Source organism: Solanum tuberosum, unplaced genomic scaffold, assembly GCF_000226075.1.
Source record: "Solanum tuberosum cultivar DM 1-3 516 R44 unplaced genomic scaffold, SolTub_3.0 scf00041, whole genome shotgun sequence".
Classification (NCBI taxonomy): domain Eukaryota; kingdom Viridiplantae; phylum Streptophyta; class Magnoliopsida; order Solanales; family Solanaceae; genus Solanum; species Solanum tuberosum.
This window is the reverse complement of record NW_006238965.1, coordinates 1,775,456-1,799,467: the sequence shown is the minus strand read 5'-3', so window position 1 is coordinate 1,799,467 and position 24,012 is coordinate 1,775,456. Positions and strand designations below refer to the sequence as shown.

General features: G+C 38.1%; 1 protein-coding gene across 1 annotated transcript; it reads left to right on the top strand.

Moving 5' to 3' along the window:
* The first annotated feature begins 10,778 nt into the window (after positions 1-10,778).
* LOC107059810 (uncharacterized) lies at positions 10,779-11,759 on the top strand. Its single transcript, XM_015306816.1, has one exon. It carries the CDS (start codon positions 10,779-10,781, stop codon positions 11,757-11,759), a length of 981 nt encoding a protein of 326 aa, XP_015162302.1.
* Positions 11,760-24,012: the final 12,253 nt, after the last annotated feature.

The following is a 24,012-nucleotide window of genomic DNA, read 5'->3' as shown; positions in this document are numbered from 1 at the left end:
TTACTTTTTGTAATGCAAGTGTTGGATTCATGCCAAAGAAATAGGAAATCGAATAGCCTTACATACCTTGCTATACAATTCAAAAAGTATGACTTAAGCTCCTTCTCTTCAGATTACTAATCTACAATAAAATAAGTTGTAAGACTAGTATTAGTAGCTAATCAATCAATTTGAGATACTTGATCTCACCAAAATAGTAACCAAGCAGTAAGCATGCAATTTATCTACTCAATGTTTTCTTTCCTTCCCTTTCCCTTAAATCGCGTCTATATACTGTACAACCTTCGTATCAGGTCCTCCCCAAACCTCCCTGCAATATTTAAGTCCTTTAACGTCTCCATAACTTCCCCGCACATCCAGTCACATCCCTTATTCTAACATACATAAAACAATCCTAAATCATAATAATGTAACAGAAGAAATATGAATCATGTTTTCTGATCACCAACACTTGAAGAGTTAACATTACTTTTAAGGTGCTCAAACAAGCTCATGACTGAATTTAAAGAGGACTCCCCTCCATGACTGTCCTAATATGCACTAATCACCAGAACATCCTCCCCAATATTACACCATGTAAAAGTAACAATTTCCAACTCACTAACATATACCAAGTGTCCTAATTAACTTAGGCACAAGAGGGAGAAAATTGTAGTAGTTTACCTTGCTGGACAAAACTACCACTTGCTAAGGCTTGGATTCTTCAAGGTAAAGGTTGTCCTCCTTAACTTGTCTTAAATTATACCTTCCAATAACTTGAACTCCATAATATTCAAGAACCCTAATGGTATTTAATGGCTGTTGCATAAAGCTAAAAGAGAGAAGAGAGAAAGCTCTAGAAATAAGATTTTTGGCAAAGTAAAAATAGTTGGAAAAAGCTGATATCAATCCCTTTTAAAGGGACCTGCTTTGGCCAACTTTCTCACTCATTTTGTTCCATAATTTTTCAAACCTACTTGGACTTTTCACTTGGGCCTTTTTGGACTTAAGAACATTGGGCCTTTTGCCACCTTTTTTGTACTTCATTTGCAATCAAACATGTGTGTTTAATTTAGGCCACACATTTAAGTAGGTGATGCACCTACTTTTCCATTCAAATTATTTCTTGTGGGCTTGGAAAGATTGGGCCTTGGCTGTCCATTTTCCCCCTTATTCTTCTATTCAACTTGGGCCATATTAATGCAAGTAGGTGTAGTGTACTTGGCCCAATAACATGGTCAAAATAGTCTTAGTAGGTGATGCACCTACTTGGTCCTTTGGGATGGTCAATAAGTCAAAGTAGGTGATGCACCTTCTTGTCACCTACTAGCTTAGTGAAGTCAAGCAAGCACCTCAATATTTTATTCCATTTATAGACCTTAATACCTTTAATTTAACTTAAAACTTATATACACTATGCCACTTTAAACTTTAGACAAAAATACCACCTTATGATCTCAAGTTTAAATACTTCCATCGATTTCAACTAAATCGGGTCACATTAAAATCTACGGACAGTTCACTTTAAATCTATTGCATACGAAACCGAGTCCATAGCTATACCACAAGGAAATTTTTAAGTGTCATATAAATAGAACTAGTACACGTAGAATACGGGGTGTTACACGTACTCTAGAAACACCCTTTAGTATGCAACTAGTTCAACTTGATCAACATCTGCAACATGCATCACCTCAAACACTTTCTGCAACTCTTCCACAAATTTTTCCGGATCATCAGTGGCACTTGAAGCGGTGAAATCTTGAGGATTCATCCTTAAGTACTCACGGATCCTATATGTATCAGCTACACCTTGTTGAACCCTTCTTTTTTGCCTAGCATGATTGGTCATCATTTGAATCAACATCCGGATAGCATCTCGGAACTCAGCATTAGTGACCTCTCTTTGGGGTTGCAATACTAGTGCATTGGGTACCCCTTGATCCTCAACATTCCTCCTAGTAGGACGACCTCAAACAACTCTTTGTAGAGGCATGATCTGAAAGATAAGCGAAAGCATGAATTAGAAAGAAACTTTATAGAGTTTAACTCTATCGCATGAAAAGTGTATGAACGAAGTTACATTGTTCCTAAATGTCGCACCCTTCTAATAATAGTTGTGGCGTGCTTCACACCGATTACTAGGAATCTACATACACGCCTTCATAGACACTCTAGGACTCTTGAACTTTGTGCTCTAATACCAAGTTTGTCACGCCCTGAGCCTACACCTTGGATATGGCCGGCACTCGAGAACCATTGCTAGCCCCAAGTGAACCCTTGGCCTGGCTCAAATATCAGCGGAAGAGTTACTCAACATAAGATGAACTCAAATGTAAACTTTAACTCAATATCTCAAAAGATAGTCTCAGAATATTTTAAAAATAAAACACTCAAACTGGCTTCAAGGGCAACTCAAGTCTAGAACATAAAACTAAAATGAACAAGACTCATGAACTATTACTATCTATCTATCTATGAAGCCTCTACTAACTGAGATGGATGTTGGAACAAAAACTACGACATCCTAATAACAAAACTATATGATAAAACATAAATGAGGGATCCTCTAGAAGCAAGGAAGCTCACTTAACAAATTTGAAACTCGAATAAATCAATGAAGCACTAGTTTATGATCCTGGTTACCTGTATCTACGAAGCACTAGTTGATGATCCAACAATTAAGATAATTTTTAAGCACAAAAATTTTGGGAAATCAACAATTAGGCAATTTAGGCATGATATTCAAATTAAAACAGGCACAAAAGCACACAATTTCAGATCAGAGAGGCCCAACATACATCACTAACATAAGAACAATTGTAAATGAGTAAAAAAATGCTAATTACAAGTTTGGGGTTCGGAAAACCAACCTTTAATGCCGAATATATACTTTGAAATGCTAGGCGGCAAAGAATTCCAAATCCGAACACACAATCAATGAATAGAAAGCGGAAATAGTGCAAAAATATGGGAAAATATAGTGCGGGTGTGAGTTTGAGAAGTTAAAAAGTGAGGGAATGTGAAAGAATTTGAAAGTTTAAATCTTTGGCTTTTAAAACCGTCCAGTTCTCGCCCATTTGGCGACATTAGTTTCTCTCACCAACCTACTCGGCGACATGCCGAGTGGGCACTTACCTCACCAAGTTTTACAAGACCTCCAGTTAATGTGAGGGTCCAAACGGTGGAAAAACCGATTTGTTCTTGGGCTCACTGAGTTTTACAGACTCCAATTTCAAAATTACTTGAGTCCAACGACGGTCCAAATCGAACTAGCTGACCTCTTCGGCGACTCACCGACTAGATCTTTTACTCGCCAATCTGCACTTTTCAAACACATTCCACACTTTAACCTTCACAAACAACACACAATTATTTTAAAAACAAAATAAAAGTAAATAAAACTTGGTTTGACTCCCAAGCAGCACCTTAGTTAACGTCGTGGCACGATGCAAGTCCTCGCTCAAACCTCATTCTAGGGGTTGGCCATAGTGTTACTAGGCTACCCCCTTGTCGTCTGTGGTTTAAATGAGACGAAATCTGACCCATTTGGGTTTCCAATGGTTTGATAGAGATGGAGTGAGAAGTAATGGTCTGACTAAGGGTTGAAACATCTTCCTTTATTTCGTTCAAAATTTTTTCAGACACCTCAAACTTGTTGAGAATACGACACAACATATCCTCAGATCGGCCACCCTCAGAATCCTTTGGCTTTTGACGCTCGTGTGGAGGAATGTACATGTCCTTCTCCCCATCCCTTTCCTTCCAAGTGGGGTTACGATCCTTCACTCTCTATCACATTCTTTCCAACGTTCATTCCTGTTCCAACCTTGGTTACCACCATTCCTCAGGTAGTTTGAACGATAGCCACCTCCTTGGTTGGCTTGGAAGTTCACCTTTTCGTTGTAAAACGCTTCAAACTTGTCCTTATCAGGATTAACACACCCAACACCCACAACATTGACACTCCTAGCACCCGTTCCCATGACATTTTCCCAAAAATGTCAAGTTGGTTCATGATCTTTGCCATGTTTTGGTCCCTCTCCTGATCATTCTGAATATGCTCCTTGGTCAATTTAAATGTGAGAAGGGAGGTCTAATCTTCGTAGGTTTACCAAGCCTGATTAATTGTGGTCATACCATCCAAAAGCTGGGCTGCTATAATGTAAAGTTGTTGCATCAAATCTACCAGAGAAAGTTGATTAGCTACGCCTTTGTTCACCGAATCAAGGCTTCAGTAAATATATTGTAGCAAAACATTGTCGGGCAAACCATGAGTTGGGCATTGTAGCACCAACTTCTTGAATCATAGCAAAGTCTCATGAATTGGCTCACCCTCCAAACGCTCGAAGCTTTGGATGTTGTCCCGAAGTGTCATCATCTTTGAAGAAAGGAAAAATTGCACTTGAAATGCGGTGACAAGCTCTTCCCAGGAAGTGATTGAGTCTCCTGGCAGTTCATCCAACCACTTACATGCTTCTCCCATTAGAGAAAATGGGAACAACCTCAACCGGACGATTATTGAGATATGTTCTTGAAGGAGAATGGCCCGCAAACATCAACAATGTTTCTAATATGATCATGGGGATCCTCATGAGTCAACCCACCAAACAACCCTTTCAATTGCAAGAGCTGTAACATAGTACTTGTAATATGGAACACAGTGTTCCCTTCGGCCGGAGGCAAGCGAATGACACCAATTCCACCCATTGGATGAGGGTCATTAACGTTAGGCTCATTGACATTGTTGAGGTTACCGATGTCATCTTGGTGGCCTACTTGGCTACCATTGCTTCCGTTCACATTCATTTCCTCTGTTTCAAAACACAAACAAACCAAAACTAAAAATGAGTAGATTCAATATGACTAACAAGAACAAAATTCAACTTAACTAAAGAATCTTAACCAACACCACTCCTCGGCATTGACGCCATTTTGATTAATGTTTCATGGACACTTTATCCAATTCTGAGTGTCAACGGTCGCTAGTCAATATAAAACTCAACTAAATGAGTTGGGGTAGAATCCCACAGGGAGCGGTACGTGTTGAAGATTCAATAGCAAAGTGTGAGCATGGTCAAATCAGTCATTGGAATAGACATTATCGAATACAAACATAATTCAAATCAGGGGATGACACGAATGTCAAATAACAAGGGCGTTTTGGTTTGAAACTATCCTTTACAACAGCAACAAACAAAACAAAATATAATAATGAGACAGGTTCTTGGGAAGTGATTCGATTATAGGATAATATAGACAAACAAGTAATTGCAACTGTTAGAACATAGCTGAATATTAGTGAGTAAGCTAAGCCATAGAGGGATAAACTTTCTTCTTGAACAATTTACCCCGAATCAAGTTGGTTTCTCTCGAACACCAACAAGCAAGCAAAATAAGACCAGCCTACACCTTAGTCTATTCACTCTCTCAAGCTGAATATGTGGAACTGAGTTTAAGATTCACTCTCTCGAGCAGAACCCATATCAACCCAATACCCACTGACCATCAATCAATAATCTTGGTTTTAAGACCTCTCTTTTGAGCAAGCCAAAACACGAAGGTAAAATTGCATTTGCAACTACAATTCTTAAATTAAACCACAATTATTGATTAAACTCACTTCTAAACAGTATTTAGACTAACAATTTGCAATACCCATAAACTAAATCAGCCCATAATCACATAATCACATAATCACACCACAAGAATTGGGGTTTTAGCTAGACATCATAAAAAGATAAAATCATTACCGAATTGTGTTTCCATCAACTGGGTAAGATTAATTTCGTCCTTACAATGCTTCAAGTTGAAGAATCTCAAAGACCCACTTCCAATTTCTCGAAAGTGAAAAAATTCAATTCTTTAAAGCTTAGGAAAAACTAGTGAAAAACTTCTCTCAATACTTAGAGTTCAATAATAAGTCTGATAATTGATAAACTGATAAAATATGCTCCTAAACTAAATGTTCAAAAATGTATTTATAGACTCCAAAAATATGCTGCAAAGGGCCTTTCAGCGTAGTAAGTCGAGCTCACCGATCAGCTCGGCGATCCAACCTTTGGTCAATGTCCTCGTCCTTCTGCCTAGTCTTTCAACTCCATCAAGTTCTGTAACTTTGGGCGATCCAACACTACATTGCGGAACTAGTCGGTGACTCGCCGATTGTTCCTTTCTCTCGCCAACTTGGTTTTCTCCTTTAAGGCTTCGCACACTGGAACTTTGGGTGGTCAAATGGCCATTCGGCGACTCGCCAAGTGGACTTGGCGATCACCAGGATTTCTTTTCTTCACTCTTTCAGCTCACTTTGTTCCTTTTTGCAAATTAGTGTCCTTACTTTGTTCCTCAATCCATATACCTGGAAATCAAGGGTTTTACATCAGTTATTGGCACAAAATAAGCATTTGAGGACACTAAATATATACAAATAAAGCCCTAAATGAGTCCAAATCTTAGACTCATCAAGCACTCACCACTGAAGCTGCTGAGAATAGCCTGGAAATTGAGCTAAGCGTGGTTTGGGTGCTGAGAGCCTGAACCTACATCATACAATGATGTATCTCAAAAGTATGTGTTAATACTTTGAATGTACTAAGAATTCAAGATATATGCTATTTTGAAAAATATAACAACTAAACATGGAAATAGATATACTGAAGCATAACTAAAAACTGAGTTGGATTCAATGGCCAAGTACTAATCATGAAGATAACATGCTGACTTGAATAGTGAAGTAAATACTTAATACATGGACAATACAACATGAATCTGACTCTGGGAAACACTATTAATTGACATAAACTACGTGAGCTAAACGTGGAGTCTGATATATGTGCCCCATCGAGAGGACCCAATATACCTTGCCGGGGTAAAAAGGCATGACTGTGGCATGATCAATAAAGTTGATGCTCAACATAGGGGACATATAAACCTACAATTCCACGTATTTATGGGACTTGAGGGTATGCTAAATATCGTTTATGTATCGAATGATGTAGTTTAAGTACCGAATGCATAGGAGATAAGACCGATCCAATCCTGACTTAAAGCTGACTTAGTGAATTTCATGAGGGGTTTCATGGGCCGTTTATCACATGATGTCCCGTATAGTGGGTCGTCATGCTTCCGCGCCCAAAATAGTTTTCTAGAAGAAGCATAACTTTTTACTCTCGGATCGGAAAAAGGCAAACAAGGTTGCATTGGCAAGAGAACTCAAAGACCTTTAATATGATTGATGATGAGCCACCTAATTATCTATGTGCTGAATGATATGATTGTACGAAAATCACGCACAACTCAAAGTCAGGTAAGTCTCTTTCATGGAGGACTTCACGGTCTGTGTGAAGCTTCTAAAATAGTATAGGTGTTCGATATACCGTGAGTTTATGGTATTTTTGATGCATTTCACTTAGAGATTGTGTGTATCTTGGGGCTATTTTGGATTCAAACTGATGTTTTGTGTATAATATTTGCAGGAAATAGTCTTTGATGCAGTTGATGAAAATACGAGCTGAAAAGTGGTAAGTAGCCACCAACGGTGCCATCCATGGATCGTAGGTCCATCGACAGACCGTGGATGGGAAGTCGTAGGTCTTGGCTTAGGAGATGAGTTTCAGTAACTCAAACCACAGAGTGCCACTACGAACCGTAGTCTAGTCCACGGACCGTAGGTGGTGCATCATAGGTGGAACATCAGGGAAGTTGACAAATGTTGAATCACAGAGCTAGATGACGGACCGTAGGTCAATGCATGGTCTGTCCTATACGTTCATCATTGATGATCTGAGAGTTGAAAGTTCCACTACCTAATGAAAGTTTCTAAGTGTTGAGCCACAGAGCGGACCTACGGATCGTAGGTCGAAGCGTCATTTGAAACCGCGTCCTACCAGTTATTTCTTTATTTTGTTTCCTGTTTTATTTAGGATTTGTATTCTATAAATAGAAGTTATAAACCTCGGTTTTGGGGGTTAGACATTATTGTAAACTCTTAGTTTGGTGTTTTTGGGAATTAACTTGCAAACTTTAGCAATTTGATTTCCGGGTTTCGTTTAATAAGATTTTCACTTTGAAATTAAAAAGAAGATTTTGGGTTTCATCTATTCTAATTGTAAGTTCATGAATTCTTTCTTCTTAATTATGAACTCTCAAACATGAGTAGCTAAATCCACAACTAGGGTTGTGGGAACCATGAGAAATTAACAAAGTATGAATAATAATTAAGTTATTCTTTAATAGTGTTGATGCATGAATTGTTAATTCTTTTGCTTAGAAGTCCTTTAAATGAGTGCACGCGTTAGAAATCTCCTCGTTGGTACTTGCCAAATCAAGGAGGTTGTTAATGAGAAAACAATTAACAACAAATATTTAATGGATTCTATCTAATAGTCTAATGTCAATTGGAGCGAGGGTGAAAACTAAACCATACATTAATGTGATGTCTAATCTGGGTAAAGGTAAGGGTTAGTAAATCACACACTCGTAGCTGGACCAAGGTGCAAGGTGAAATTCCCTACTAGGAGGACCAATCACTTAGGGATACCTAACTTACCAACTTTGCATGTAAAACACTAGGAAAAGAGTACTATTATTAGGATTACTGTGTTAAGAGCTTGTAAGGAACACACATACCCTAGTTTCTCCCTCATATTGATAATTCAAAGTTTGATTCTTGCTTACTTGTTATTTAATCAACAATATGTTAGTTGCTTACAACCCCCCCCCCCCTTTATTTACTTGTCTCGGAAATAGCTTGACTAAAAGGATATAATAGTGAGTTAAGTTTAAGTCTGAACCATATTCCTCGTGGGATCAACCCCAACCTACAAGTTGGGTTCCTTATTTGACAATGATAGCTTATACTTCTTTAGGGAGGTGTAATTTGAGCGTATAAAATTTTGGCGCCGCTGCCGGGGAATAAAGCTTTTAGATTAAGTTTACTACATTATTGAACTTTAGTAAATTATTTCCTGATTTTACGTTTTCTTTTGTTTTTTTCTACAGGTTTCTACTCTAGTGTATGCAAAGTACATGATTTTGAGGCGAACCATTGATCCCCTACGATCTAGAGTTGAGCAAAACTTTGCGAAGGGTTTCACAACAATCCAATTGGAGAGAATCTAGGTGATGGAGTTGAATTGCAGCTTCTTGGGGTTGTAAATGTGCACACTCAGTTTCATGGTGGTAATCTAATCGGAGATGAATAAAGGGCTCAGAATCCTTCAGCACAGAGGTTGCGTGTACCTAGAGGTTTGACTTCAATACAGTTGAATCAGAAGGACCCATTATTCTTCCTCCTCTACCTCCAAGGCATACATTTATGGTAACCAGTAGTTTGATGCAAATGCATACAACACGAGGTTTGTTTTATGGTCTAGTGTCAGAAGATCCACATGGTCACATGGATAAATTGAGAAGTGTCTGCAAGAGTTGTGTGGGACGACCATAGTTGGATATGGATGTCATAGGTTTGAGAGTCTTCCCTCTGTCATTGACCGGTGATGCTGCGGTGTGGTTTGTTAAGCTTACATATAATTCAATTTATACATGGGACCAATTGCATCGAGTGTTCATGGCGAAGTATTTCCCAGTGTCTAAGAAGAAAAATCACAAATACAAGTTGAATAATTTTGTAGCAGTACCTGGACAGTTTGTGAGCAGTTCACGGGATAGGTTCACTGCGTTCATCAGAAGTGTCCCGAATCACCGCATAGATGATGAGTCGTTGAAGGAGTATTTCTACAGAGGGCAAGATGACAATGAAAAGGTTGTGCTAGATACCATTGCTGGAGGATCATATGGTGAGTGCACTTTTGAGGAGATCGCTAAGAAACTGGAGAAGATTTCCCGTATTAATAAGGCCTAGAGAACTAGAAAAGCTAATACTGGAAGAAGCACATTTGTTGTTCAAGCTACACCATATCAATCTAATGATGACATTCGTGAGGGGATGGATCAGAAGAGGACAATACTTGGGTTGGTATTGAAGCATGTGAGTGGAAATGCAGAAAAGGTGAATGCGGTAAATTACCTAACTAGAGCTCTACCACCACTAGTTGAGGAATGCTACTATGAGGAGGATGCGTATTTGGTAAATGATCAAATGGGGGGTTTCCGAACCAACACCCAAGGTTCCAACTCGGATAATTTGTGTCAAGGTCAAGGAAACCAAGGTCGGAACTATGGAAACTCCAAACGAGAGGGAAACTATATATGTCCGGGATAGGAACTACAATCGTGATAACAACTATGGCAACATAAATGAGAGAGTTGGGCCATATGTTCCACGTGGTAATAGGGAATCTCGAAATAGAGAGGCTGGGGGTAGTATGTCACACATTGAAGATGTGATGCAGATGATGAAGAAGAGGTTTGATGTGGCTGATGAGAATGTGAAAGAGATGCGAAATGACTTTTCTAGAATCGGTCAAAAAGTTGATGCCCATGCAGTGTCGATCAAGCAACTTGAGCAACAATTTATTCAGTTGTCCACTACTGTGAACCCAGCTTAACCTGGCACACTTCCTAGCAACAACATCAAGAATCTGAAAAATGATGGGCATTGTATGGCAGTCACTAATCGAGGAGGTAAAAAGACCATTGATCCCCCTATGTCGTTTGAGGTCGAAATTATGGTATAAAAAGATGCAGATGAGGTTGAGGTTAATGGAGAGTCAAGAAATGCTACATAGAAGGAATAAGAGGTGACCCAAAAAGTTATTCCCATGCCTAGACCTCCACCTCCATTCCCATAGAGATTGGTGAAGAAGATCGAAGAAGGAAAATATTGCAGGTTCATAACTATGTTGAAACATCTTTCGGTCAATGTTCCGTTTATAGAAGCTTTGGAGAAAATGCCTGGATATGCAAAATTTATAAAAGATTTGGTGACCAAGAAGAGGGCAGTCAGTATTGAGAATGGTGAGAGGTTGCAACATTGCAGTGCTATTGCTACTAGGTCACTTGTCCAAAATAAAGAGGATCTTGGAGCTTTCACTATTCGTTGTACCATCGGGATTTTACACTTTGCAAAAACTTTGTGTGATTTGGGTGCTAGCATCAACTTGACGTCGTTGTCCATTTATAAGAGGTTGGGTTTAGGGGCACAAAAACTGACTGCGATGCGTCTACTCATGGCTGATAGAACTGTGAAGAAGCCCGTTGGTGTTCTCAAAGATGTCCTTGTGAAAATGGAGTCGTTCATTTTTCGAGCGGATTTTGTGATACTTGATTGTGAGGTTGATTTTAAGGTTCCCATTATCTTAGGGAGACCATTCCTTTGTATTGGGCAAGCGTTATTCGATATAGAGAGAGGGCAGATGAAGTTCAGACTTAATAATGAGGAGGTGACTTTAAATATATGTAGGTCAATGAAGCAGAAAAGTGATCTCAAGTTGGTATCAGTTGTGAATCATATTGTGGAGCGAGGTTATGAAGTGTCTATTGAAGAGAGGTTGTGTGTTGATGCACTGGCAGCTGTAATGATGAATTTTGATGGTGATGGTATTGAAGACTATGATGGATTAGTTGTCACACTTGATAGGTTCAAATTTTGTTCCAAACCAAGAAGATTGGAGTTAGATATGACGAATCACGACTCTCCGCCCACAAAACCATATGTGGAAGAGCCTCTAAAATTGGAGCTCAGGGCTCTAGCATATCATTTGAGGTATGTATTCTTGGGGAAAGATGGCACTTTACCGGTAATCATTGTTGCAGATCTGAGTGGTGAACCAATAGAGGCATTGGTTTCAGTTTTGAAGAGGTTCAAGCGGGATTTTTGATGGACTATTGTGGATATTATTGGGATTCCTCCTCGAATTTATTCTCATGAAATTTAACTCATATCCGGAGAGCAAGCCAAGTATTGAGCACCAAAGGAGACTAAATCCACCTATGCAAGAGGTAGTGAAGAAGGAAATCATCAAATGGTTGGATGCTGACGTTATATACCCCATTGCAGATAGAAGTTGGGTCTGTCCTGTTCAGTGTGTACCTAAGAAATGTGGGATTACTGTTGTTCCTAATCCGAAAAATGAGCTGGTCCCTATGAGGCCAGTAACTAGATGGAGGGTATGCATTGATTTCACGACCCAGGGGTACCCCCTAGACGTAACACGGCGTACTTGACCCCGAAGAGGTCGCATACAAGCCTCATAACATAACTTGAACTTAGCATAGGAAAAACAGTGCGGAATTTAAAACTTTTCTTTACAATAGAAGTCTCTTATAAAATGAAGGAGAATCTATGACACTATGTTTTAAGCCATTTATAACATTGAATTAAAACTCTTGAATACAAATTTAGGGACACGGCCCTTAAATCCAAAGTCTAAAACATAAAAGAAAGACAATAAATGACATATGGTTGAGCCCTCGAATACAATGAGGACTCACCAATCTTCTTCTTCTTGATCTCTTATGAACCTAACCACGAGGATGGAATGCAATATCTCCAAAGCCTATACTTATAGAAAATGTAGAATGATGGGGTTAGCACAAAAAGTACCAAGTATGGAAGCAATGCACAAAAACCTTAAAACATGCATAAAAGGGATATTTCATTTAAAATCATGCTATATGCCATTTTTTAATATCATCTTTGAAATAGTTGGAGAATGAAACCCATAAGGCAACTCACATACATTTCATCATAACATGAGAGATATCATTATAATAACAAGCATAGTTTCCAACATCAACAAAATACATATCCCAGTCTTCACAATACATAGCCTCCAATCATAACACATTACAAAGTCAAATACCAAGATCATCTCATCTAAATGTAATCATCACATAAGCAACCCTTAAGAAACACTTGTGCAATGTATGGTCGGCATCCCATAATACCAACCCTACTAAGTATCCTTTGGAGCTACTTTAGTCATACATTTCATCCTTAGACCTCATCATAAGAAATAGCCATAAATAAGGAAAAGTCATGTACATTACTTGATTTATAAGGAAAGTCATTCATAACATCTATCTATTCAACATACATGCATACATTCAAATCTCATTATAATATAAAGGAACAATCCCATGACATCTTACTAAGTTTACCTGTGCAATATGGAAGTGAAGTACCATACCCCCACTCCTACTAAGTAAAACTCACGAAGAAGTCATGGTATAGTTCATGTCTCATTCATTATCTTTATTATATAGGGAAAGGTATCCATATACGACATAGACCATGTGAGCTACATGGAATCCGGTGTCGTGTAACCCCACACCGAAAGAAGGTGTCCTACTTGCCTAAGGTAGAACTAAATGTATAGCTATAAGGTGAATCCACTAGCTAAAGACCTATGTGGGCACATATTTAAAGGACATGGAGATTGCTTCTAGAAACCCAACCTATTGCATTGGCGGAGGGCCTTCCATCTCATTAGTTTACTTTAGATGACCCAACCTACTGCAATAGCGGAAAGGCCTTTTCCTCATTTTCCATATCCACTCGGTGCTAAGCATGATTTCCTGAATTATACATAATTAGTCTTGAATTGCATTTACATGTGTGAATGAATACTTTGCCCTTAATTCAATACAACCCATAGAATAGCTCATACATTCAATAAAGTGGGAATGTACTTTCAACCTTAGAATCAACATTAGTATGTGAGAATAACTGTAACACCAAGATCATGTGTTCTCATGAGAATGAACTTTCAATCAACACAATTAGGATCATCATGGTCATGTGCATTTCGTGCATAGTAATGTGTAAAGGTGCATATGAGAACTATACTTTCAATTAATGATCATGTTTATTCATGGAGTGTGTGTGTAATTGTCCATGCAATGACAAAACAACAACATTATCATCATAGACACTTCCCTCTCAAAGTGTTCATAAGTATGTACATAATATCACAATCATGCATCATTCACATATATTGCATTAAAGGATCACAGACCATGTAAATCAACACATCTAACATTTATCATAACAGACATGTATATAATCATAACTCAAATAGTTCATTCATTTGTATTTATAAGCTCATATACTCACATTGTAGGTCATGTGGGTAAAGTCCTTCCACAATAGTACCTTATACAATTCAACGTGCACAATAACTTTCTTCTTTAAAGCCTCAATATTCATAGTTCATTCCCTTTTGCTTTTACCTTTAAAGCCTTAGGAGTCATCTTCATATTATGAGCATTACTCTCAAGAAACACCTCACATGGTCATCATGTAAACCTAATTCTCAAGGTACACTAAACACATGCTTCATTCTTACTCAATTATAGTCATATAGCATCAAGTAAACTAAATCTCAATACTACTAAACTATGATTCATCATGTAAGACCTAATCAAGTTCATTCGCGTCTACAAGATTCACTCATCAACAATTCATGTTTAGGCGATCTAATCTAAGGCAATTTATCAAGAAGTTCATTAATTTTAGAAGGCCACATCTAAGCCCACAATTTGCCTCTTCCATGACATAACCCTAGTCTATATCAATTTCACCCTAGAATCTTAGGTTAATAAAAAATACATGTAGATTTACACTAATATCAAGTAATTTCATCATAATCAACCCGCATTCAATCAGTTGAATCAACTTCTAACAACATTCATAATGTAGAGAAGAGCCATAGCTAGGATTGGGTAAAACTTATGGATTCTTTTGGAATTCAAGTTAAACTCATCTAAAATCAGTAATATCATCCATAACTAACATGATTCAATCTATAATAACAACTTTGAAAGGAATCGATGGGGTTGAGTTGAGACCCTAGCTAATTGAGTTTTCTAGAATTGAGTTAAAAGCTTTTGAAAGGGCTCCTGGGGTTATAGATTCCCAAGGATGAAGAATTCCCATACCTTAGGTGTAGAATCCTTCCAAATTCTTATTGAAAAGCTCCTTCCTTCAAGATTTCCTTGATCTCTTTCTTAGTTCTTCAAAGAAGGTTCTAGAGAGAAGATTCTTGGAGAGAAGAGTCGTTGGGTTTTGATTTGGGGACTTGGGTTATAGTGAATTAATGACTTACTTTAGGGTCTTATTAGCTTATATAGGTGATTAATTAACTAACTAACCGACCTCCCTTAACCCCTAATTAATTACCTAATTAATTCCCAAACACCTACTAAGACTAAAAATCTGGCAGTATCCACGCCCACCCATCCATGGACCATGGATGGGTCTACTGGCCGTCCTGTGGTCTCGTGGTTTGCACCTGAGGCTTGTCGTGGCAGGCCTTAACCTACGTCCATGACCTATGGGGTGTGGTCTGGTCTACTGGCCATGGTTGGCCATCCGTGGTTCACCAAAATTTTCCATATTTTGGGATTGTTTTGGGGTCCTGTTCAAGGACCTCTTGGGTGGTCCTTGGGGAGTCATACCCAAACGTTTAACCCCTAATACCCCTATTCTAAGTACGGGAACCATTTTTACAAGTTTTAACCCTCATACGACACTCCAAAATTCTTACCAAAGGCTCTAGAACTCACCAGTTCAACTCACTAAATTACGGGGTGTTACATTATCCCCCACTTGGGAACATTCATCCTCGAATGACACTTTAAACCCTTTTTGGAATTGAAGACTCAAGACTAGCAGCCCAATCATGCATGAAACATTACAATAATGCACAACTCAAAATACACTATTCATAATGTGCACTTATTCAAGGAGAAAACAACAACTTCAACTCCACATGTTCAATGCAATACAAGGAAGTATGAACTATATCTAACAACCCATTTATGCATAAGATTCTCATAACTTGTCATGTTCAAGGAGGAACTACTATCTCCTAACTAAAACATGTTCATATATTCTTCTCATGAAGTACAATAGGCAACTCTTACTTAAAGCACCACAACATGAGGGAAACAATTCACATAAACTCATTTTCTTTCAAAACACAAGTTTTCATGAACATGCATTATATAAAGAAGTCATGGCATCACATAAGCACATAACACAATGTTAGCTAGGCACACCCTCTTCTCCTTGGGAGTGAGCCTACTCAATCACTTCTAAACATCATTAATCACATAGTCATAGGAGGGATTACCTTTTACAACAATAAGCAAGCCCATGACAACATTATGGAGCAATGTGCCATTTCATCAAAACTTAACAAATCATGTTCATCACATCATCTCACGAAGTTAAATATGCCATCACCATACTAAATGCTCAACAACATGATGAACATGTAAATCATGAAAAATGCATTTTATACAAAGTAAAAATCTTTCAAAAACATGCATACCATAAGGAGATCATGGAATTTCTAAAACACTCATGACTCCTAAACGTAAAACAAGCCCAAAAAGGAACTCTTGGTCTCAAGTTAGAATATGAATAGAAGAAAAGATGAGGATATTAAGACTCTCAATCAATGTTGCTACTCAAGCACATGATCTCTCCTCTTTGGGAGTAAGCCCCTTTTTTTTTCAAAAAAACCTCAAATACTACTCCTTTCTAACAAACTCAAGCATTACCTAGGCTCATTATAACCTTACTGGGCTCTAAAACCAAAAGAGGTCTATCAAAATCATGCATCCAAACCCTACCAAGGTTAAAAAGTGTAACTCAAGGGAACAAGGGAATCATAGGACACATATAGCATCCAAGACTCCACAAATAAGCACTTTCAACTAAAACCCTTACTAAAACACTGTTCCTCAACATTTTTAAGGAAGCACTTTCTTACTCTTCTATTTTTTAACTTGCCGGTCTAAGATCCCAATTGGTACTTCAAGATTAGAGAGGTTCTCATATAAGCACTCTTGCTCACTAGCAACCTTACCAACACCACTCAAGGCCTAATATGAGCCTACCAAACTGGACTAAACTCATCAAACTCACTACACTTCTTAAGGTGATACTTTCAAGAAAGCCTAACTCATGAACATCAGAGACACTTAATGACTTTACCATCTAAGCACATTATCCCCTACTTGGGGGTAAGCCTATACAAACTCTTTACAACTTCACTTCTTTCAATTCTAAGGTCGGAGAAAGTCATGACTAAACCTTCACACTCATCACTCAAGGTGATTCTAAGCATTGGATCATTACACTCCTATCCTCTTTTAAAGGAGTCTACTCACTCAACATCCATCAAAACTCATCATGGCTAAGTTGGATTATACCAACCAACACATATGGCAATAATTAAACCCATGAATACTAAGGACAACACAAAAGTTCATCATATCCAATTTATCCAGTCACAAAAGACAAGTATTACCGGAATAGAGGTAAGCATAAAACACATACCGGTAGCCACCTTAGAAGGACACTCTTGTTCACCTCTAGCTTGAAGAGCATTGGTCCTAATTTTCTTTATCTCTCTTCCTATAGCCGTAAGTTTTGGGAAATCTCTTATTTTGTGGTCACTCCCACCACAACCATAACAATCCTTCGTGCCGGCTAGATACTTACCATCATGTTTCTTTCCACACCTAGCACAAGTAGGCCTAATCACATAAGATCCACTACCACTCACTACTTGAAATTTTGGGGTAGACACCTTATTTTGGTGAAACTTAGGGGGAATATACCATAAGAGCCTTCTTGGGAGGAGTCATCATCTTCAAGTCTATACCTCTTTATACTTCTAGACCTCTCTTCAAGTTTCTCCTTTACAAACCGTTGAGCACGAATCACAAGACGATCCATTTCCATATCATTCTCAGGCATAACCATACTACATTCTCTTATTATCAAGTCGGATAAACCTGACACAAACTTACTCATCTTCATCTTAGGGTTGGTCACTATGGATGAAGCATATCTTGACAATCTAGCGAACACCCGAGCATACTCTTCAACACTCAACCTACCTTGACGAAGGTTAACAAACTCAAGTATCTTAGCCTCTCTCACCTCTAAAGGGATAAACCTATCAATGAACCCATTCCTAAATATTTCCTATTCCATGGGGCCCGCTTCTACCAGCCTTGCTCCTTTCCATTGACTAAACCACATTAGAGCAACATCCTTCAATCGGTAAGCGACTAATTCCACCTTCTCTACCGGTGTTACTCCTATAAAGTTCAACACCCTAGAGACCTTCTCTATAAACTCTAGAGGATCTTCTTCCATCTTTGACCCATAGAAATTTGAAATCTCTATCCCGACTTGAGTCAACCAATGAAAACCATACCTAATCCTCTCATTTGACATTAAGTCAATAGGAACTTGAGGATATTGAGGAGAAGCTCCTTGATCATCATAGTCTTATTCAAATCCATTGGTGCAAGCTCCTTGAGTAGTCATATCATGTAGATCACCGGATAAGGATTAGAAGAAAGACACTATAAGGTTAAACTCTATCGCACGACTCAAAGAATGAAGAAGTGAAGTTTTCCTAACATCTGATAGCCTCCTATTCATAAAATATGGCGAGCTTCACATTTTTGAACAAGACTCTACTAGATGTGGTTTGAGACATCCTAAAAACCATCCAGAAAACCTTATGCTCTGATACCACGTTTGGCATGACTCAGGGGTACCCCCTAGATGTAACACGACATACTTGAACCTGAAGGGGTCGCATACAAGCCTCATATCATAACTTGAACATAAAAGCATAGGAAAAATAGTGCGGAATTTAAAACTTTTCTTTACAATCGAAGTCTCTTATAAAATGAAAGAGAATCTATGACACTATGTCTCAAACTATCTACAACATTGAATTAAAATTCTTGAATAAAACTTTAGGGACACGACCCTTACAACCAAAGTCTAAAACATAAAAGAAAGACAATAAATGACATCTGGTTGAGCCCTCGAATACAATGAGGACTCACCAATATTCTTCTTCTTGATCTCCTATGAACCTAGCCACGAGGATGGAATCCAATATCTCCAAAGCCTACACTAAGTATGGAAGCCATGCACAAAAACCATAAAACATGTATAAAAAGGGACATTTCATTTGAAATCATGTTATATGCCATTTTTGAACATCATCTTTGAAATAATTGGTGAATGCAACCCATAAGGCAACTCACATACATTTCATCATAACATGAGAGATATCATTATAATAACAAGCATAGTCTGCAACATCAACACAAAACATATTCGAGTCTTCACATTACATAGCCTCCAATCATAACACAATACAAAGTCAAATACCAAGATTATCTCATCATAAAGTAATCATCACATAAGAAACCCCTAAGAAACACTTGTGCAATGTATGGTTGGCATCCCATAATACCAACCCTACTAAGTACTCCTTTGAAGCTACTTTAGTCATACATTTCATCCTTAGACCTCATCATAAGAAATAGCCATAAATACAGAATTAGTAATATACATTACTTGAAATATAAGGAAAGTCATTCATAACAACTATCTATTCAACATACATGCATACATTCAAATCTCATCATAATATAAGGAACCATCCCATGACATCCTATTAAGTCTACTTGTGCAATGTGGAAGTGAAGTCCCATACCCCCACCCCTACCAAGTAAAACTCACCAAGAAGTCATGGTATAATTCATGTCTCATTCATTATCTTTATTATATAGGGAATGGTAGCCATAACCGACATAGACAATGTGAGCTACATGGAATTCGATGTAGTGTAACCCCACACCGAAAAAAAGGTGTCCTACTTGCCTAAGGTAGAACTAAATGTATAGCTATAGGGTGGATCCACTAGCTAAAGACCTATGTGGACACATAGTTATGGGATAGGGAGATTGCTTCTAAAAATCCAACCTATTGCTTTGGTGGAGGTCCTTCCATCTCATGAGTTTACTTTAGATGACCTAATCTATTGCATTGACGGAAGGGCCTTTTCCTCATTTTCCATATCCACTCGGTGCTAAGCATGATTTCCTAAATTATACATAATTAGTCTTGAATTGCATTTACATGTGTGAAGGAATACTTTGCCCTTCATTAAATACAACCCATAGAATAGCTCATAGATTCAATAAAGTGAGAATGTACTTTCAACCTTAGAATCAACATTAGTATGTGAGAATAACTTTCACACCAAGATCATCTGTTCTCATGAGAAATGACTTTCAATCAACACAATAGGATCATCATGGTCATCTGCATATCTTGCATAATAATGTGTAAAGGTGCATATGAGAACTATACTTTCAATTAACACCATTGATACATCATGATCATGTTTATGCATGGTGTGTGTGTGTGTAATTGTCCATGCAATAACACAACAACAACATTATCATCATAGACATTTCCCTCTCAAAGTGTTCATAAGTATGTACATAATATCACAATCATATATATTGCATTCAATGATCATAGACCATGTAAATCAACACATCTAACATTTATCATAATACACATGTATATAATCTTAACTCAAATAGTTCATTCATTTGTATATATAAGCTCATATACTCACATTGTAGGTCATGTGGGTAAAGTTCTTCCACAATAGTACCTTATACAATTCAACGTGAACAATAACTTTCTTCTTTAAATCCTCAATATTCATAGTTCATTCCCTTTAGCCTTTACCTTTAAAGCCTTAGGAGTTATCTTCATATTATGATCATTACTCTTAAGCAACACCTCACATGGTCATCATGTAAACCTAATTCTCAAGGTAGACTAACCATATGCTTCATTCTTACTCAATTATAGTCATATATCATCAAGTAAACTAAATCTCAATACTACTCAACCATGATTCATCATGAAAGACCTAATCAAGTTCATTCATGTCTACAAGATTCATTCATAGGAAATTCATGTTTAGGTGATCTAATCTAAGGCAATTCATCAAGAAGTTCATCAATTTTAGAAGGTCACATCTAAGCCCACAATTTGCCTCTTTCATGACATAACCCTAGGCTATATCAATTTAACCCTAGAATCTTAGGTTAATCAAGAATACATGTAGATTTACACTAATATCAAGTAATTTCATCAAAATCAACCCGCATTCAATCAATTGAATCAACTTCCAACAACATTCATAATGTAGAGAAGAGCCATAGCTAGGATTGGGGAAAACTCATGGATTATTTTGGATTTCAAGTTAAACTCATCTAAAATCAGTAGTATCATCAATAAAAAACATGATTCAATCTTTAAGAACAACTTTGAAAGGAATTCATGAGGTTGAATTGAAACCCTAGCTAATTGAGTTTTCTAGAATTGAGTTAAAAGCTTTTGAAAGGGCTTTTTGGGTGATATCTTGCCAAGGATGAAGAACTCCCATACCTTAGGTGTATAATCCTTACAAATTAGTATTGAAAAGATCCTTCCTTCAAGCTTTCCTTGATCTCTTTCTTTTTTCTTTAATGGAGGTTCTAGAGAGAAGATTCTTGGAGAGAAGAGTAGTTGGGTTTTGATTTGGGGTCTTGGGTTATATTGAATTAATGACTTAGTTTAGGGTCTTATTAGCTTATATAGGTGATTAACTAACTAACTAACCGACCTCCCTTAACCACTATTTAATTACCTAATTAATTCCCAAACACGTAACTAAGACTAAAAATCTTAAAAACTGGCAACATCCACGCCCACCCATCCACGGACCGTGGATGGGTCTACTGGCCGTCCTGTGGTCTCATGGTTTGCACCTGAGGATTTTTTTGGCAGGCCTCAACAGGCCTTGACCTACGCCCGTGACCTACGGGGAGTGGTCTGGTCTGCTGGCCGTGGTTGGCCATCCGTGGTTCACCAAAATATTCCATATTTAGGGACTGTTTTGGGGTCCTCCTCAAGGATCCCTTGGGTGGTCCTTGGGGAGTTGTACATAGAGGTTTAACCCCTAAAACCCCTATTCTAAGTACGGGAACAATTTTTACAAGTTTTAACCCTCATACGACACTCCAACTCTTACCAAAGGCTCTAGAACCCACTAGTTCAACTCACTTAATTGTGGGGTGTTACAATGGATTACCACAAGCTAAATGCCTGGACAGAAAAAGATCACTTCTCGATACTGTTCATGGACCAAATGCTGGATTGTTTTGTTGGTAATGGTTGGTATTGCTTTCTAGATGGATATTCGGGCTACAAACAAATTTTCAAAGCTCTGGAAGATCAAGAGAAAATCACCTTCACTTGTCGATATAGGACTTTCGCCTTCAAAATAATTTCATTTGGGTTGTGTAATGATCTAGCGACTTTTCAGAGGTGTATGATGTCAATATTTTTAGATATGGTGGAGGACACGATTGAGGTATTTATGGATGATTTCTCTATCGTAGGTGACTCTTTGATGATTGTCTGATGCATCTGGCCGAGGTAATGAAACGATGTGAAGAGAACAATCTGGTGCTAAATTGGGAAAAGTGCTACTTCATGGTGAAATAAGGTATAGTTCTGGGTAATCATATTTCTGAGAAAGGTGTTGAGGTTGATAGAGCTAAATTTGAGGTAATAGAAAAGCTTCCACCATATATCTCTACTAAAGGTGTTAGAAGTTTTCTTGGGCATGCAGGTTTCTACCAGAGGTTTATCAAATATTTCTCTAAAATTTCACACATATTGTGCAAACTACTAGAAAAAGAGTGCAAGTTTGATTTTGATGATGCTTGTCTGAGAGCATTTGAAGAGTTGAAAGCAAGGTTAGTAACAACACCTATCATTATTTCACTGGAATGGGGGCAACCATTTGAAGTGTTGTGTGATGCGAGTGGGGTGGCACTTGGTGTGGTATTGGACAGAGGCGAGAGAAGATTCTTCATCTGAATTACTATGCCAGCAATGCTCTGAATGTGGCTCAAAATAACTACACTGTGACTGAACAAGAACTCCTTCCTATAATTTTTGCATTTGTTAAATTTCGATGCTACTTGCTTGGTACCAAGGTCATCGTGCATACTAACCATTCTGTATTGAGGTATTTGATGGCTAAAAACGATGCAAAATCGAGGTTGATTAGATGGGTATTGTTGCTTCAAGAGTTTGATTTTGAGGTGAATGACAGAAAAGGGACAGAAAATCAGGTTGCTGACCATTTGTCCAGATTAGAGGAGGAAGCTATACTCAAGTTAGGAGATGGGGCTGAGATTAATGATGGATTCCTAAATGAAAAGGTATTGGCTACTTTTTATGATCCTATCCCTTGGTTCGCAACCTTTGCTAACTAATTGGAAATCGATTTGGTTCCATCAGATTTGTCATTCAACCAAAGGAAAAAGATTATGCATGATGTGAAGAAGTTCTTTTGGGATGAGCCTTACTTGTTTCGTATTTGTGCTGATGGGATTATTCGTCGTTGTGTGCCAGAGGATTAGATTATGAGTATACTAGAGGCGTGTCATTCGTCACCTTTTGGTAGGCATTATAGTGGAATTTGGACTGCTCATAAAATTTTGCATGTGGGTATTACTGGCCTACTATCCACCAAGATGCTCAAGATTTCGCCAAGTCTTGTGACCGTTGCCAAAGGAGGAATTTCAAAGAAGCAAGAGCTACCTATGAATCCGATATTGGTGATTTAGTTATTTAATGTATGGTGCCTTGACTTCATGGGTCCATTTTTAAGTTCACATGTGATGAAGTATATTCTTGTTGCGGTTGACTATGTATTGAAATGGGTGAAAGCAATTGCGCTTCCAAACAATGAGGGAAAAAGCGTCATCACATTCCTGAAAAAAAAATCCAGATTTGGTACACCTAGGGCGGTTATTAGCGATGGAGGTTCTCACTTTTGTTATAAGCTATTCAAGGCATTGCTAGAGAAATATGGAGTTAGTCACAATGTAGCTACTCCTTACCATCAGCAGTCTAGTGGGCATGCTGAGGTGTCAAACAAAGAGATAAATAAAATCCTTGAAAAGACTGTGAACGCAAATAGAATGGATTGGTCAAGAAGGCTTGATGATGCTCTATGGGCCTATCACACCGCATTCAAGACTCCCATAGGTATGTCCCCACTACCAACTTGTTTATTAGAAGTCATGCCATTTGCTGGTAGAGCAAGAGCACAAGGCATTGTGGGCACTAAAGAAGTTGAATTTTTATTGGGGCGCTGCATCGAGTAAATGATTGAATGACATGAATTAGCTTGATGAGGTTCGCCTAAAAGCATATGGAAG